At 46.2% G+C, this 17,986-nt stretch overlaps 1 protein-coding gene across 3 annotated transcripts in view; it reads right to left on the bottom strand.

The window, feature by feature from the left end:
* Dgkg (diacylglycerol kinase, gamma 90kDa) overlaps window positions 1-17,986 on the bottom strand; it is a 185,137-nt gene that overhangs the window by 47,316 nt on the left and 119,835 nt on the right. For all 3 annotated transcript variants that reach the window (XM_005383282.2, XM_005383283.2, XM_005383284.2), the window contains one exon: window positions 7,635-7,725. In XM_005383282.2, coding sequence (XP_005383339.1) covers window positions 7,635-7,725 — 91 coding nt within the window. The remainder of the gene's footprint in view (window positions 1-7,634; window positions 7,726-17,986) is intronic.

The raw sequence follows: 17,986 nt of genomic DNA, 5'->3' as shown, positions 1-17,986 counted from the left end.
CCAGACCCCTCTGCTACTTTCAAAGATCCCAACAACAGCCCGGAGCTGGGTGTGGGGGAGTCTTCCCACTCACTGCAGAGTTAGAAGGCCTGAGGGCCGGGCTGCAAGCTCTGCCCTCCTCGCACTTTGAGTACCAAATGGAGCAGCGTGAGTCCCCTTTACTCTAGCGGCATCCAACAACAATGGGTGACGTGAGGCTGGTCAAAGCGGTCATTTCTAATACTGGTCACTCTAAATATGGGACTTTCACACTCTGGTTCAATTTTACAGTCAACCAGTAACTACTGAAGAATTACTTCCTGTTAAGCACTATGCTGAGCTGAGGGGTACAGAATACGTGAGAGAGTTCTTGCTTTGGAAAGCTGACTGCTTCATACATTGGGCAAGTTCCAAGTGGGAGCTCCCCTGTCAGCTAAATGCATACCTGTGTTAGGGGGAAGGCAAACATATAACTCAGCAAGCCTCCTCCTGCTGGGGGACCCTGGCATTGTGGGAGGGATGTGGGGCTGGGATCACAGATCCAGGCTTGAAACCCATCTGATCTTGGATATGTCCTTGTCATAATTAGCCTCAGTTTCCTAGTATAACAGTGGAATATACACATTATGCAGAGCTGTTATGAGGATTTTTTTTTTTTTTTTTTTTGGTTTTTCTCCGGTACCGGGAACCGAACTCACGACCTTGCGCTTGCCAGGCAGGCGCTTTGCTGCTGAGCTAAATCCCCAGCCCCTGTTATGAGGATTAAATAAAAGGTGGAGGAAAGTGGCAAGGACAGAGTCTGCCACATGCAAATTGCCCAGTGAGTATCTGCTACTGTCCTCAATCTTTCAATCCTAACAGACTTCCGATATAATATGTATATGTACAAGGGGTGTTTATTCAGTCCTGAGTTAGATTCTTTGCCAGTTCTTAAAGAGTCAATTCTTCTACCTTTGAAATTCCTTTTCTAGGAGAACTAGGACCAGCAAGTTTATGACCTCACATGCTAAGCTAGAAAAAACAGACCTACTTGCTATAGCCAGCAAAGCATATTTGTATACATTATTATCTGTCTGTGTAATGGCCCAGTTGTACAGGAAAAAAAGGACTGGAATGTTTCTCCTCTTTGAGGTTCCCAAATCTCTGGAATGTGGTGAGAAATATCACGAATTATTTTCAGTACTCTAAATGTCTAAGAAAACTAGCACATTTTCCACTGGCACCGCATTTCGGTTCATTATCAGATAGAAGATGTACTTGTTTGGTAGATGCTGCTTGGGGACAGTTATTCTTTTACCAAGGGACCTTGATGAGCGGGAAGCTAAGCTTTGTGGGGCAGAGGTTAGCTAAGAACATCAACAGAAATCTGTTGAGGGGAGCATACAAGTCATGTGACTCCCAGCCTCTGTCCTTGGAGACTTCTGGGGCCCTATTGATTAAACCTGCTGTGTAATACCCAACTGCTTTGAGGAAGTGTAGACCTAAGACATTTTTTTCTCCTATAGCTATGGCCCGCTTCTTAGTATTAAAGTGACATCACTCAGGACTCAGCCATTTGCTTGTCATTTATATTCATCATGGAGTGGCCTAAGACTTTATTTTAAAAAGTTACTCCAAAAAAAAAAAGTTACTCCAAAGTCCTTGAAAGACACAAAGCACGCATCACGAGGAATCTGAAGACAAAAGAAAATCAAAGCAATTCACAAAGAACAAAGGAAATAGAAAGAACAGAAAAATAAAAGCATGTGGATGAATAGAGGCTTGAAGTGAACTCCAGGATATATACATTTGTAAAAAATAAAAAGGAGGGTCATTTAAGAGAGTGAAAAAGTTATGTATCAAAACTGCAAGCAAACAATAGGACTTCATAAGGGAAAATTGACAGGAACAATTTCTCCTTCGTCAGGAGAACAATTCTCAGCGCCATTGATGGAAACTTACAATCAGTACAAAGTTGAAAGAAGCAGCGAGATGGGGACTTTGGTGCTGTGTTTAAGGACAGATGAACATTAACCAAACTAAAGGATCACAAAGGTTCTTAGATGTTTGACTGCAGAAACAAAGGCTAATACCATGGGGGACTGAGAGGAGGCTGCCATTCTAATGGTGCTGGTCTCTGGTTGGTGAGACGGTGGGTTACTTGCCTTTTTTGCCCCTCTGCACTTTAAGACACTCTGCCATGTGGTGGGATTAGTCCTGAAACCAGTAAAACAGGTCCGCACACATAGTTGGAGGGGGTGGAGAGCCACTGAAGGAGGCAGTGGCATGTGGAGCTGTGGGAAGCAGCAGATGCACCAGAAAACAAGAGGTGAAGCCGGCGAGAGCCTCACAATGAGGAACAGGCTGGAGAGAGTGGCTGCTGGCCTTGTGGGAGGGATCAGGGTGAGCAGTCTGGCCTCCTTTTGACTCGAGGCTGTGCTACATCAGCAGGTCACCTCTCTTGTCTTCTCAAGTTTCCCTACCATTTCATCCCTAGTGACCAGGCAGATGGGCTAATGGCCAATTTCTACTTTCCTACTTCAGGCTCTGAAAGACTCCATCTGCCTAAGTGGAGAAGGTTCATATCATTCCAGAAAAGACCAAGGCCTAGACACCTCTTCCCCTCTCATTTAAGAATGTGCAGTGCTGCAGGTGGATGGGAAAGCCAAGAAAGAGAAGGTCTCTGTCCAAGTTTGAGAGCCATAGGTTCTTTTCTGACATGTACTGGCTGGGTGAACTTGGTCAAGCTACTTAACCTGTAAAGTCTTTGATTTTTCTCTTTTAAAAGCTAATGGCACTGGATCGGAGCAGCTACCCAATCTTAAAGTCATCTGACTGATTATTTATGGAGCTTCTTTACATGCACACGACTGTGTATAATGGTAGTATTAGAATTCTCATAGGTGAGATGCAGATCATGATATGGATTAAATATTGCTAGCACGGTACCCAGCATATTTCCCATTTTTTTAAATAAAAAATTTTTTATGGAGGTAAAATTCATGTAACATAAAATTAATCATTTTAAAATGTACAGTTCAGTGGCACTTAGGACATTCCCTCCTGCTGTCTTTTTTCTGGAGACAGGGTCTACTATGTAGTTCAGGCTGGCCTTGAACTTACTGTGTAGCCCAGGGTGCCTTGAACTCCTGATCTTCCCAACTCAGCCTCTTGGGTGTGAGGATTACAGGTGTGCACCTCCACACTTGCTTGGATAATTTTCTTTTGGAGCACCTCCTCGATTTGGACTTAACTTTTTTCCCTTGCCAAGGTTCATATTAGTGGAGCTGGCTAGCTGTTTTAAGAATTAAATGTCAAGGAATTTGGGGAGCTCTTATTTGAGCCAGTAAAATCAATTATTTCCACAATGGAGACCAAGTGCCTGAGTTGAAGCCTGCCTGGCTTGCTCCACCTGTGATGGAGTCTAAAACCTTTAGAAAGCTATTCTGGGCTTGGGGTGGGGGAGGTGACTCACTTCGGAGCCTTACTCCCCTCCCCCACCTGTTTATTCAGGTGAAATCAGGTTAGAAGAAATATAAAAGACCTCTTTGGAAGCAAAGAGGCATCAAAGAGTACTCTGAGAGGGTCAGCTTAGACGTGGTGACAGAGTTGGTGAGGGTGGAGGTGCCGTGACAGGGCTTTTTTTTTTTTGCCATAGTCAGGACTGAACCTGGAGTTCTCTATTCAAGCTGGGCAGGAACTCTACCACTGAGCGACAGCTCCAGCCCTTTCCTATTTTATTTTTTAAATTTTAAGACAGGGTCTTGCTAAGTTGCCCAGGCTAGCCTCGAATTTACAATCCTCCTCCCTCTGCCTCCTGAGTAGCTGGGATTACAGGTGTGTACCTCCATACACGGTGTGCACCTTCTTAATTAGAGCTGATAAGGACGTACTGAGCATGCTGGCTCCAGCTGCAACCCTCATGTCCGTCCACAGGCCTTCCCCTGTGTTCCCACAGAGGGAGAAGCCCCGGTGAGCATTTGCGCTATATCTACTATGCTCCCTTCTTGATAAATGCAAAACTCTCAAGTCTGCCTTTGATGTTATCTGAAATGTCAAAATGAATGAAAGACGGTGAGTAAGCAGTAGAGCGCTGTGCCCCATGCCTGGTTGAGAATCTCTGCTCCAGAACGAGCTTCTCAAGGGCCTCTACCACCTCTAAACTCTTTAAATTCCTGGTAAATGGAAGCCTGACCTCACTATCCAGGAACTGGACTTCCTGTGAGCTTCTTACCTTCTCTGTCCCCTTCCTCTGGAATGGTCATTAGGGTACCTGGCACTTACGCATGGTTTGCAGGTTCTGTGAGACACTTAGCATAATTGTTGGTCAAATAAAAAACAAAACAAACAAACAAACCAAAAATAAAACCCCCAGAGCCGTAAAAACTTGAATCTGAATAATGGCATTGGGAGATAAGCCAACCCCTTTCACCTCCATTTTATAATCCCCTGGCCTTCAGTGTGCCAGGCCTGGCCAAGTGTCTGCAGGTGAGCAGCACATTTGGAGTGACCTTCTCTCCTGCCTGGGACACTTCTAGTGACTTTTTGGATCCAGTTCCTGCCGTGTTAGCTAAGAGAGCAAATGTATTAAGCAGCCTCCGTGTGTTCTGTGGAATACTCTTGCCAGCTGGGCTCTGAGGTTCATTTCAGAGATGGGACAAAGTCTTGTATTCCTTCCCAAAACCGTTTGTCTCAGAGAAAGTATCTGGAAGCCCTGTGAATGACCATCCCTGAAAAATCTCACTTGGGGTTTATGGTTTTTATTACTGTGACCAAAAACCACTAGGTAGAGAGGGACAGATGAACAGAATAAATAAGCAGATTTACTTTCTTTTCCCTGAGTTCTGAGTCGCTGAACTCCTTAGCCTCAGTTTGCTCACTCATAAAGTGATAGGAATATCTGTCTTGTATGATCTGTGGGTCAAAATAAAATGAGATACTGAGTGGGAAAATCTTCTGTAAACTTTAAGGCAGTTCTTTCTCACTCTGTCTTCCCACCTACCCGCATCTCTTAACGCTTTCCTCAAACGAGAAGGAGGACGTGGACTCTTCACAAAGCATTTTTCAATGGAGCTGCAAAGCTGCCCAAGGAAGGGGCAGATCAGATGGTCCCACAGACTACGAAGAAGGAACAAGGAGTGTATCCAGGCTGCAGAATTTACTGGGTTTTAACACTTGTTAGGTAAATCTCTGCCTGCTGGATTCCAAGCCAAATTCACTTCAGAAGACCTAGCATCTTTTCTTCCCACTTGCCGGCAATGAAGTTTTGGTCGGGTCACGGAAAGTATCCGAGCCTTACTTAGAAAATGATAATACTTGTAGCTCTGGGTCATCACAGCAAGTGAGAACGGTCATGATAGGCAGTTTCAGCACGTCGTGACTTTTCCCATCCCTTTTTATTTTTCTCTCTCTGTTTACCATTCTAACCCTCTGTTCACCATTCTAACCCTCTGTTCCTCAGCTTGCTTTTCCCTAAAATGGAAGTAATAATCCCTGGCCTTCTCAGTTCACAGGGTCATCGTATGACCTGAGATAAAGGCTGTGGCAGGGCTTTGCAAACATCAGAAAGACTTGGACAGGGTGACCTTGAGCTGGTCAGGCCAGAGCAGAGAGTGCAGCAGCCACACTCAGGGTCACTTGGTAGCGTCTCTTGCCTGCTCTGTGTCCCGTGGTCTCACATCCACCTGTGGTACTTCGCAGTCTCTTTGCGCCTGTCATTCACGTGCCTTGTCCACTGTATCTCTCACAGCATCTCTGGATCACAGCACTGTCCACCCACTATTCTCTGGATGCAGAAGTTGCCTGCCCCAATCCTGCGGGCTGTCAGAAGCCACTGTCATATGACCCCTTCTCCCAGCTTACCCTCATGAATAAATACTAAAAAGACTCATTATGAGGAGATAAGGAAAACAGGAAGTCCTTCTGCAAATGCCCAACAATCCGCAGCATAAATAACCCCACCCCTCCAGAGGCCACTAGTGTCCTTTGCCTTTAGGCCACCGGCTCCCTCTGTGTTGAGGAAGTGCTGTTATTTGTTGGACCCAGAGGGGATTGTCGGCCGGGCCAGCTTGGAGCCAGGAGGGCGGGCCACCGAGGCAGGGGAGCTGAGCTGCTCTATTCTGGGCCCAGTGTCAAGGCCAGCTGCAGGGAGAATAAGCAGTCGCTGTGTGCCTGCAGCTGGCCATGGTTAGGCCAGGGTTGTCCCTCATTTGTGGTGTATTTAAAGAGACCCCGGCAGACAATCACGCCAAAAGAAAAATGAGCAGGGCTCTGTCAGCCATACTCAGTGCACCGCCCGTTAAGGCGCTCCTCCTTCAGCGGCAGCTCCCAGGCAGTGTATTATACAAGTAAATAGAGGTAGGCTGGCTCCTCAGTGTCTCCCAGGTGTAGGTGGCCTTTGCCAGCTGTCACTTGGGGACACAGGTTCTATTCCAGGCCCCGTGCCCTCTGGCCGAGCGGGCCCAAAGGACCGTGAATTAGGCAAGGATCTGTGCTTCCCACCCTCGTGTCAGTAACCCAGCAACCACAGTGGAGAGGCGAGCAGATGAGTCAAATAGAGCACAGAACCTCTGGCTTTGTGTGCTGTTTGTGAAAACTGCCCGCGAGCAAAGTGTGCCGACAGCCCCACTTCCGGAAAGGAGGAGCGGGCTTTCCCACACTGCTGTAGGCCCACCGAGCCTCTCACAGGGGTGCCCAGGCCCCGTGGGGCTGCTCAGGGAGGCTTCGAGAACAAGCTGGAGGCCAGGAGGAGCCCATCCTGGTGGAATGCTCTAGTTGCCTCTCTCACCTGTGTTGCTCTAATGGAAACCAGACTAGGAGGCCTGAATCCCAGAGGAGGGGGCTGGGAGCCAAGAGCCAACAGGCCTAAAGACCCTCAGAGGAGAGACAGAGCTACTGTGCATGGGAGTCAGGGCTGTCCGGTGGCCAGAATCCAAGGGGACACGCCATGGCAGCCAACAAGAGGATTTCGGGAGAGCAGCCCGCAGGAGTGGGGCAGGGGGTTGGGAAAGCGGCAACTTATCAACCAGCAGAGGGTTGCCCACAGCACACTGTCTGGGGCAGGCTGCTACAAGTGCTGGAGCAGTTGGGAAAACACAAGTGCACCAACAGGATCGGCTGCATAATTTGTGGGGCCTGGTTAAAAATGAAAATGCAAGGCTCTCTGTTCAAAAAAAAAAAAATCATTAAGAGTTTCAAGATGGCAACACAGGACCTCCTGAGCGTAGGGCTTTGTGACTGCACAGGTTGTATACCCACAAAGCTGACCCGAGGGAGCTGTGAGTCACCTCCTTGAAGTGGGCAAGCTGGGGGAAGTCTGGTTTCCTGGACTTTTACTAGGCTTTGGGCATTGCCTTACACCAACAGCAGCCCCTCCCTTCCTGCCCTGTTGGTAACTGTCCTTGACTCTTTGAGGCAGCTGGGGTCAGGGAGGCAGCCGTGCTGTGTTGGGAGGACTACTTAGGCTCCGTGGGGCCCAGGATTCCAGGGATATCTACATAGGCCAAGAAATGCAAGCCCAACAATTGGAGCTCTCTGAGTGATGTTGTGGAGGTGTTTGGAGACAGGATGGAGATGCTGCAATGCTCTGGATCACTAACAGGCTCTGTCCTGAGGGTGTGTGTGACATTCCAGGAACAAAAACAAAGCTCAAGTCTTCTCCCCGCATGGGAGCTTACCTCCAGCTCTATGTGGTCGTGGAGCTTCTTGCAGGTGGCTGCAAAGGTCTCTGAGGTACCAAATTCAAAGTACCACAGCTTGTTCTTCATCCTGGACCATGAAGCAGAGAGACGGCTCAGTATTCTGTACTGGAAGCAGTCGTGTAAAATAGCTATGTTATTTGGCACACGAGGCCTAATTCCCTAATCATAGAAAAATGCGCAGGCCTGAAGACCTAATTCCCTAATCTTATGATACAAAAACTTGTTCATAAGATGATCAAGGAAAAGAAATTGATACTAATACTTATTGCTAGGAACTTAGAGGAAATGTGTTCATTTTTTAAGACGTGATGGTAACTCTGGATGAACTGTTAATTGCTTTTTACACTGCCTGGTCAGAAAAGGGCCTGTTTGCTTCTGGAGCTGCATTGAGGAAAGAGTTCCCCGGAGATCCAATCAGAAGTGGCAAATGACAGCATGCTCTGTCACTGTCCTTCCCCTCAACTGAAAGATGTGCTGTTTATCTATGCTTTACCTGGGGGAAGCACAGTAAGAGAACCGACGTAAATCTGTAGACAAGTTGGAAGCAGAGGAAATAGAGATGAATTGTTTGGTGGTAAGAGTCACAAGCCCCCTCCCCCCAAATCAACAGTCCTTCATTTACAGTCAGACCTTGGCATATTTGCTTCAAAGTAGGAGTTCACCATTTTGAGCTTTAATTTTTTTCAACTTTTTTTAGGAGACAAAAAAAAATATCAATCAGTGGGGTTCCCATGTAGCTAGAGGCTTTGCAAAGTCAGATGGCGTGCCTGACACTTGGTGGTTTTCATCAGATGGTCTCAACAGGAAGTGTTTCCGCAGGTATTCCACTCCTCCACCCCACTGTCACCCCATTATCAGGGGCTGGCTGAGAAAAGGGACACCTGTCCAGTTTACAGCCTGACAGATTTTGCTAAGGGAGGATTAAACGAAATCACATTTTTCTTGGCACTCTGGAGAGAGGAAGCCACCTTGAATATTGCTAATCCTCTGTCCTCACATTTGTGGTCCAAGGGGGAAAGGAACATTCTTCAGAGGGGGGAAGCTTATTCCTTCCTGATTTTCCTTAGGCTGTAGCAGATGACTCATCAGAATGACTGACATTTTCTCTGCATTGCTCCCACAGTTTACCTAGAATTTAAAGGTGCGACGGTGATTTTTTTGTTTTTAACATATGAAGATTTCTAAGATGAGTTGGTTGGGAAGCAGCCTTTCTCACTCTTAGTGTATATGAAAATGAATAACAAATGATGAAGGAGGCCAGAGTAAGTGTAGTGAAAACAGAATAGGAGGGGGTACTTTCAGTACACTGCTTCTCATTCAATGTGCCGCAGTACAGGCACACCTGATGTGTTGTTGTCGTGAGCCTTCAGGGTGGTGAGTGGGATTTAGGCAGGCTGAGCTCCAAGGCCACAGCCAATATTCTCATTTGTATGCCCAGTACATGGAATAAAGTTTTTCATTTTCTAAGGGTACCTTGAGGTTAAAAAAAATTGGGAAATGTTGTTCCAGATTATTGGTTCTCTGTGCAGAAATGTACATTTATAAATCACTTGAGGGTCCTGTTAAAATGCAATTCTGATTAGTGATTCAGGGGTGGATCCCCACAATGCCTCACTATCTAACAAGCTTTTGGTGCTGCTGATTAGGAGGATCTGGAGACTCTGTAATTCTGAACATTAGTATTTGTTAGAATTTCCTGAGAATGTGATTAAAATGCTGCTTTCAGGGCTCTTATGTGATAGTTGTAGGGTGGGAATGAGTATTTTTATGAGTGTTCAGATGTTCATTATGCGTACGGTCAGCGGACAGAACTTTGAGAAACACTGCTGTGGATCCAGTGCAATGTAATCCATAGACAAAGACAGAAACCTGACAGAGACAGTTCCTCCGGGGATAGAATGAGAGTCGGTGTCTTTCAACAGTTACTGATGGCGTGAGACCAAGGAATGGGAAAAACACAGGTCTCCGTAAACACCAAGGTCAAGCATTCCTTTCTGGCAGCAAGAGCGTTTCTGTAGCCAGGAGACCTGCATTATGATTTTGTTTTAAACTATCACCGCTAGCCTGAATCATGACTTGAAAGTTATTGCCAATAGATTTAGAGTTTTAATAAAAAACTGCCAGAAGCCACAGCTATTTTTGCCCACAAGTGACTCTTCTGATTATCTAAGAAGGTTAAGAGGTCATGGTTAGGTCAGTATCATAGAACCTATGGGAGGACCGAGTAGCCTCTTCCTCCATTGCTGCTGTGTAGCCTTTGGCTGGTTTAATTGCTTTTAAATTTCAGACTCTTCATCTGTAAAATGGAGATTAAAAAAAAGATCTGCTTAAAGGATAGTTGAGAAAATGAAATGAAATGGTAGCAAAGCCCTTCACATAATTCCTAGTGCTCACAGAATGTTAACTACTCACTAATTGCTGTTATTATTTCAGTGTCTGGGGTTGGCATATTTGGGTAACATAGTAAAGGAAAAAAAATGACAGATCTCATGGTATAGCCATATACATTATACATTCGTATTTTTCTGGGTAAGAAAATATGTAATCAAATTTGTTAGATCATGTATCCTGACTTTGGGCTAAAAAATATGTTCCCCATGTGTCTAACTTAATTGATTTTTCCAGAATCATGGACTACACCCTAATATTAGTTAATTATCTTGATGGTCACCCAATTGGCTGAAGATGTAGTGTGACTGTGAATATGCTTCTAAGAAAGTGAGACAAAATATTTATTAATGCAATGAACATTTACTGTGCCAGGGATGATAGGGGGTATGATAAGTTCAACAAAGGTCAAAACACAGCTTTCAATGAGCCAGGCACCTGGGAAGGACAAAGACACAGGTCGTCTTGTGGGAGGCCAGCACTAAGCACCGGGTGCAGAGGAGGAGAGACAGAGTTCTTAGTGGGGTCAGGGGCAGTTAGAACAAGCATCCGAGGGGAAAGATGCTAGAGTTGAGATCAAAAGGGTGTGTAAGAGAAACAGAGAAGGCAGAGGGAGAGCATTCTAGGAAGAGGAAGAAGCCCAGGTGTCCTAGTCTGTTTTCTGTTGCTATAATACAATATCCAAGGCTGGGTAACTTGTAAAGAAAAGAGATTTGTTTAGCTCACAGTTCTGGAGGTCCACGAACAGACCGCTGGCCATTTTTGGCAAGGACCTCACACAATACCTTATTATGGTGGCAAAGCAAAAAGGGAAAGTACATGTGTGGGGAAGGGTCATGTATTTGAGGGAAAGCAAGAACAAATCAAGAAAGCTGAACTTGCCTTATAACAACCTGCTCTCACAGAAGCTAACTCACTCTGGCGAGCTACACCAATGCCTTACTGAGGGTGGGTTTCTTATGCTATTCAAGGCCCACCACATTTCAACATCATTACACTGGGGACTACGCCTCAACATGAGTATCAGTAGTGACAAAACGCATCTAAGTCACAACACCAAGCCATGGGACAGGGACAGAGAGCACAGTGTCACTAGAGGGGACACAGAACTCACGGTGTGGCTTGCTGAGGTATGGCTGGAGAGGCAGACTGGAGCAAGATTTTAAAGGCTGGGGGGTGCTAAGCTTAGGTGTTTGGGGTTGATCTTAGAGAGAGGCACAGACATGCTTAAGTGGGAAGGAGGGTAGTGGCGGTGGTGGTAATGAGCTGATCAGATTTGTGGCTTTTTTTTTTTTTTTTGGTTTTTCTCCAGTACCAGGAACCGAACTCACGACCTTGCACTTGCCAGGCAGGCGCTTTGCCGCTGAGCTAAATCCCCAGCCCCCAGATTTGTGTTTTTTAAAGTTTATTCTGTCCTAGGTGCGGAGAGTGGATTGGAATGAGAGTGACCGACTGGAGGCCTGGAGAATAGTTTGGACATGGTAAAGCAATCCAGGAGAAAACCTAAGCAGTGATGGCAGTATTGAGGACGATTCAACAGCTAAAATTTAGGAGGTTGATGAATTGTGAGGAGTTAGAAAGAGTAGTGAAAGCGACACCCAAAGTTTTGTCTTGCGTGACAGATAGTGAGTACCATTTCCTCACAGAGAGGCAGAGAAGAGCAAGTCTCCAGGGGTAGTCCTCTTTGTAACTAAAGGATAGCACTTTTGGTTTTGACCATCTGCCTGTCCATCCATCCGTCTATCCATCCATCCATCCATCCATCCTTTCACCCATCCACCTATCCGCTGAACATTTATTGACAGCTATGTGCTGTGGGCATTTATTGGGCCAGGTGTGGTGAAGAGCCCAGAGATTAGTGATGTGAGGACAGGAAGACCTCTGCCTTCTCAGGACTTCCCCAAGATGCTGACCTTTGGTCCCTGACTCCCAGGAGACTATGTGTCATTTTTTTCACTAACATTTTTCATTAAAATTGCTTTTCATTTTCAGAAGAAGAGCATCCACCCTGGGAGGGAGACACTATTGCTACAGATAAAGGAATTCACAGATGGGAGTGGGTTCTCCCCTCCCACCTCTTCTTCTTCCTTTACCGCTGTAGGCCCAGCATGAGCACCATCACCTTTCTAAGCCTTCAGTAAAACCTTAAGATACATGGGCCAGGGATGTAGCTCAGTGGCATAAGTGCCTGCCTAGTAAGTGCAAGGTCCTGAATTTGATTCCAGGTACCAAAAAAGATATGTGATACCCTATAGTTTGAGACTAAAGACACTCCCTGCCCCTCCCCTTGTCTCCTTGCCAACCACAGAGCCTGAATGCTGATGTTCCTTTTCTTGTAAAGGTGTCTACCTGGCCAACTTTACTCACAGCCCTGGCTGGAGAACTCTTCTGCTGCACTGGCCTTTGGTCTGTTTCACTATCTTTTTTTTTTTTTTTTGGTACTGGGAATCGAACTCAGGATCTTGCACTTACCAGTTCAGGACTGACTTTGCCGTTTCCTGACTGGCAAGGTTTTTTGGTCAGTACTGGAGACTGAACCCAGGGCCTTTGTGGTTGAGCTACCTCCCCAGTCCTTTTTTATTTTAATTTTTTAGTTTTTGAGACAGAAGTTGTTATTAGACTGGGCCTGAACTTGTGATCCTCCTGCCTCAGCCTCCTAGAGTAGTGGGACAGGGAAGTTATTTAAGTTCTTTGCCTCTGCATTTCTTCTTCTACAAAGTAGGAACATTATTCTCTACCCAGCAAAGCTGGGAAACTTATGTGGCAAATGTGAAGCACCAAGCAGGTGTTTAATCCCTCCTAAGTGCTCAGTGCCTGTCCTTCCTTATTGCTGTAAGACACCAGCGCCGGAAGCTTCATTCCCCAATGGCTTCAGGGGTCAGGGCAGGAGCAGTGTGGGGGTCTATCTTAGGAGGCCAGTATTTTTTGAATAAAATAAAGCTAACAGTATTTTAATGGCTGCTGGAACACTTTCTCTGCATCTCCCTTCCTGAGTTTTGCTTGGCCACCATTTCTTTTCCTCTCATAATCACCTTTCAGCTGGAGATGACTAATCTCCCTAACCAGTTGTCCTGAAGCGGATTTGCAGGCCCACAAGACCGCTAGATTCCTTGTCAGGCTTTAATCTACCCTGCTGAGCCTGTTCTTGGGGCAGCGGGTCCTCCTCTGAGCTCCCAGGGGCCTCTTGGCCATGTAGGTGACTGGCAACAGTAGTGACTCTGTAGATGGACTCTATTTGCGGGTTGTCTTAATTTCCCCTAGTTTATAAGAAAATAGCATCGATTGCACACTAGCTCGTTGAATCTTTTCATTTGAAGGATGAGGGAAAAAATGAGACTAATTAAAAATGTTCTTTCATGTTTGTCAGCAATTTAGGACTGGAATCAGTCATCCTGACAGCTATGAATAGCCTGTTTTCAAGGATGCCCAAAAGGAAAATCAAGCTCGCTGCTGGGCTCGTACCAGCAGAGGCGATGTATTCAGCTCCCTCCACCACCCCGAGCTCCTGGTGGCCCTTTTCTGAGAATCAAGGAAGTTTCAAGGGTAATGGACTTTTGAAGTCAACAAAAGTCAAAACATGAAAATGTTTCTTTGGCCTTAGAAGTCTTCACAGAGAACACTATAGTTATTTCTAGAAATAGAAGCCCTTGAAGTGAAGGTATTCCTCTTTGTGGTTTGGGCTTTGATAATCAGGTTCTCTGAGTGGCTCATGACTCAAATCGTTAGCTGGGCTGCCTGTATCAGTCAGCATTAGGTTGGGCGGCCTGGTGAAACAGGTGCTGCACCCGGGCTAGTGTCCTGTGTTGTGTGGAGGGACAAAATGATATACCGCAGGCGCTTCTAGAGCAGCTCGTACACACCAGCAAGTGATACCACTAGAGTCACCTGGGCTCCCTGGCCTCACTCTCCCTGAGTTACAACTTACAGTGAACAGCTCAGACCGGCTGACTCCTAAGGTTTCTCCATGTTCCCTGAGAAGCCCGAGCCAAACACTGCACAGCACAGGGTGGGAAACCCCGTGTATTCCACAACTGTCTCGGTGTGGGAGCTCGGGCACAAGTACCGCCAGAGCTGACATTTTTGAAAGAGAATCCAGAAAGATGTGTTTTAATGTAAAATCTCTTGAATATTAGTGTTGGCAACTAATTTAACTTTTTAAAGAGAACACTGTATAGGCCAAAAACTGCCATCTGGGAAAATTATACCTAGCCAACAGGCCATTTCTGTACATTGATTATACATTTTCATAAGGTTCATCTCAATGGAAAAACAAAACAAATGAACTCACTCGATGCCCTTTGGATTTGCTGGGTTATTGGTGACGTTATTGCTACTACTGTGGAAGATAACAGAGGAGGATCAGGTTATTAAGTGAATAGTAATCTAGCAAGTCAAACAGGAATACTAGGAACAGAATTTACAATGAAAGTTGAATTATAACTGAATGACAGATGATAGTAATAATATTGAGAATACCTATTAACAGTCTACATTATTTGAATTGCAAATGCTTTTAAAAGTTTAGTAATTGTGTTAATCAGATTTTACATGAGGAGTTAAAAAAAAAAAAAAGCCAAGACAGGTGGGCTAAGTTCTAAGGCCAGGATGTCAAGCCCTGGAAGGGGCCTGTGAGTCTCACCTCACAGGTGCTTCAGGGCCACTTGCGTCACCTGTACACTCAGCTGCCCTGGCCCATCAGAGGGCTTATCACCACATCTGATCCGCCCTGCATGCAGTCCCCTCTTCTTGCTGCTCATCAGACTGGGCACTTGGTGACCCTGAGGCACGGAGCTCTGTATGGAATAATCCTTCCCAAGAGGCAGCATGGCACTTTGGTTCAAGAGAAAGTGAACACCCAGTCATTGGGAAGGAGGCTTTCTAAATAGCTGTTTTTGTACCCTGAATGGAACTCTTGTGCCTACCGCTCCTGCCAGCAGATTTGTGTTGGCTCAGTGTATTTCAGCTTCAAGGAGCAAGGTATTCCCTGGCTTTGTTCCATCTTTGGGACAAGACTGGTTTTCACGGCACTCAGAAAAATCCAGGCTGATGAAAGATGAGAGGACTGGAAACCAGAGACCAGAAGGGAGGAGACAGAAATACGGAGAGCAAAAAAAAGGAGAGGGGACCCACAGAAGGAAAAAGGCCAATCACGGAGGGAGAAACTTGCTTGGGATCATTGTTCGGCGTGTTTTTTGGTACCAAGAATCGAACTTGGGCTTGCCAGGCAGGCGCTTGTGCCGCTGAGCTGTATCCCTGGCCCTTGCTTGGAATCTTATTGTACAAACACTGAATCCTTTTAACAAGCTATGAAGACACTTCTTAAGTTATTTTCATGTGTGAAAAATGACCTATGAAATCACGGATGACAGATTATTCACACTTCAGTGGTCTTGGGGTTCAGGGATTCTCAGCTAGGGTATCACAGTTTCCAAGGAGTCTTCCAAAGCATAAATGAAATCCATAAGTTGCTGTCAACATCTCTTCATGGGGGGCTAGTGCTTGTACCTTTAATCATAAGAATTCATAATCCATTTTTTAAACATGAAATAGAATTAAATTATCTTGGTTAATGCTTGGTAGACAGAGATACAGGTTGAGTGGCAAATGGGTATTATATAATAAAAATGGAAAAATGATACAGCAGTTCTCTGGGTGAAAAAATTGTAATTCAGCCTCCATGGTGGGGAATATTGGGGATCAACAGAAATAGAGCATTATTTGATAATAAGAGGGTGCATGTGGAATGACTGTCTGCACCGAGTCTGGACAGTGGTGTTCTAAGCACGGCATCCTTCTAGTGGTGCATAGCAGAGAACTGAGACCAGTCCTGTGGGTGCAGCTGGGAGGTACAGAGCTGGAGTACAAATGCCGGCTCCTGCTTTCCAGTCTACATCCCCTACCGCTCTGCTCCCGCTGGCTTCCACCACTATTCCCCAGGGGCATCGGCGGGACATGAAATAGTCAACAAAAGTTCCCAGTGCTCCGAGAGCTAGTGATTCAAAGCTGTGGGCCATTCTCAGTACTGCTGTCAACTGGGTTTACTAGAATGTATTACCCAAGTCATGGCCATGGCCATGCGGTCCCAGCTGAAGCTTGGTCAGCTCTGGTTGCCTGGGCCCCTGTGACGCTCATCAGAGAATCAGTGGTCTGGGCCACCTGTTGGTCTTTGGTCTCCACTTCTGAATCAAAGTAGCAAGGGGCCAAACCAGAGCCTCTAGGAGATATCTTGTGCCTTTTCTGCCTTCAAAGGTGAGTCTGGGCTCTAAAGAATCTGCCTTAGAACAGTGACTCTTCTCTTCTATACAAGACAGCTTGTTTCTGGGGATTACAGACACATCCTCCTTTGCTAGGTTCTCCTGAGTTCTGTCGGCAACCTGACAGTATCCCCTGCTCAGGACAGGACTCCAGGAATGAGGAAACCTCCCAAAGTCCGAAGTGGGATCCTCTCAGTGTAACATAGGGGTATGTGGGCACAGCCACGGGCTGCAATAAGGCTCCTCTGAGACTCATGGTCCACGATGGCCTCCCAACGTGTTCACAGATGCTGTCTCTCTGAGGAAGTCAGGTCTCTTTGAGGTGCTTGTAGTCGGGCTAGAAAATGGCCGCAGTCATGTGAATGTCACAACTTTGGGGAAGACCCTTAAGAGAGACCTCTGGGATCCAGGCAAGGTAGGGTACCATCTTGTCAGGGTTTTCCTCTCCTGACAGCCTAAGGTCTACTTTTTTTTTTTTTAAGCCAGTATCTGTCCTTGTCAGGAGAAAATAGCTCCCTTCCCCCATACAAAAAAAAAAAAGAAAGAAAAAAAGAAAAAGAAAAAGAATCTCACAGTGCTGGGCTGCTTCTTGGCCTTCTTTTCTCCTTTTGAAGAGCTATTCCATTATTCGTAGAAAGAAACTTCCCTTCAGGACTATTTGGCTACATTACTTATCAGCGAGCAAAGTCAAGAACTGGGACAAAAAGAAATCCCTGCCTGGAGGCAGAGGAGGAAAGGAGGATGGGAATGTGTGTCCAACTCCTTAGCTGTGATTCCTTAGCTGGGCTTTGCCAGCGCTCGCACATTCATCAGCCCTTAAAGCTCGGATCTGAAGGTCAGTGGGGACAGTTAAGACACATGTGGGCGAGGACAACTTATTAGGACATAAGCCCTAAAGGCCTGAGAAGGCGGCTGCTTTGCTGGAACTGAGCCTTTTGCTGAGAAAGGCCACTTCCTGGGTCCTGACCAACCGAGGATAAAAAATGGAACTGCTCGGGGGAGCAGAAGCAAAGCCCAGAAGCAGATCCGCGCTTCACCCCACTGTGATTACCAGCCAAGCTCTGCCCACCTGCTCCCTCTTCCAGCTCAGCCTTCCCCCAACTGCTGGGAGTAATCTCGGTTCCCACTTCTCACGTGTTTACTGTGCTGCCTGAGCCGCATGCGTTGTTTTCCACACCAAATATCCCCCTCTTGATCCAGACAGCTACCTTCTGTGGGGAGGAGGTGCTACAGGGCCTCTTCTGAGGGTGTGTCTCAGACTTTCTGGCAGATGCAAAGCTAGGCAGGAATAATACCACAGGGTCAGGGGATGCAGGCTGAATGTGTCTGTTCTTCTCTCTTGCTCCCTCCCACAGCCAGCTTTTCTGAACGTGAGGCACTGCCTGGCTTATGGCAGGTCGGGTTACAAAAGTTCCCTGGGTAAGCTGGTTGTTTGTCACTCTGAGCACATTTCCCCATAGAAACAATATTATGTTGAGGCTGGGTTTCCATCCTAACCCACAAAAGCCATTGGGCCCACCAGGCACCCTAAGTACAATGTCTAATTTTGGAGACACGTTGGTGGAGCTGAGTAGACTCTGGCTGCAGTCTAAAAAGGCCTGCATTCAAGCCATAGTTCAGTCTTGTACTTGCTGTATGGCCTTGGGCAAATCATTTAGTCTCTGTCACTTAGTTTCTTTTCTTTTT

This window comes from Chinchilla lanigera, unplaced genomic scaffold (genome assembly GCF_000276665.1).
Source record: "Chinchilla lanigera isolate Chin_1 unplaced genomic scaffold, ChiLan1.0 scaffold00019, whole genome shotgun sequence".
Classification (NCBI taxonomy): domain Eukaryota; kingdom Metazoa; phylum Chordata; class Mammalia; order Rodentia; family Chinchillidae; genus Chinchilla; species Chinchilla lanigera.
Note: the sequence above shows the minus strand (reverse complement) of the source record. Positions and strands in the feature narration are given on the sequence as shown.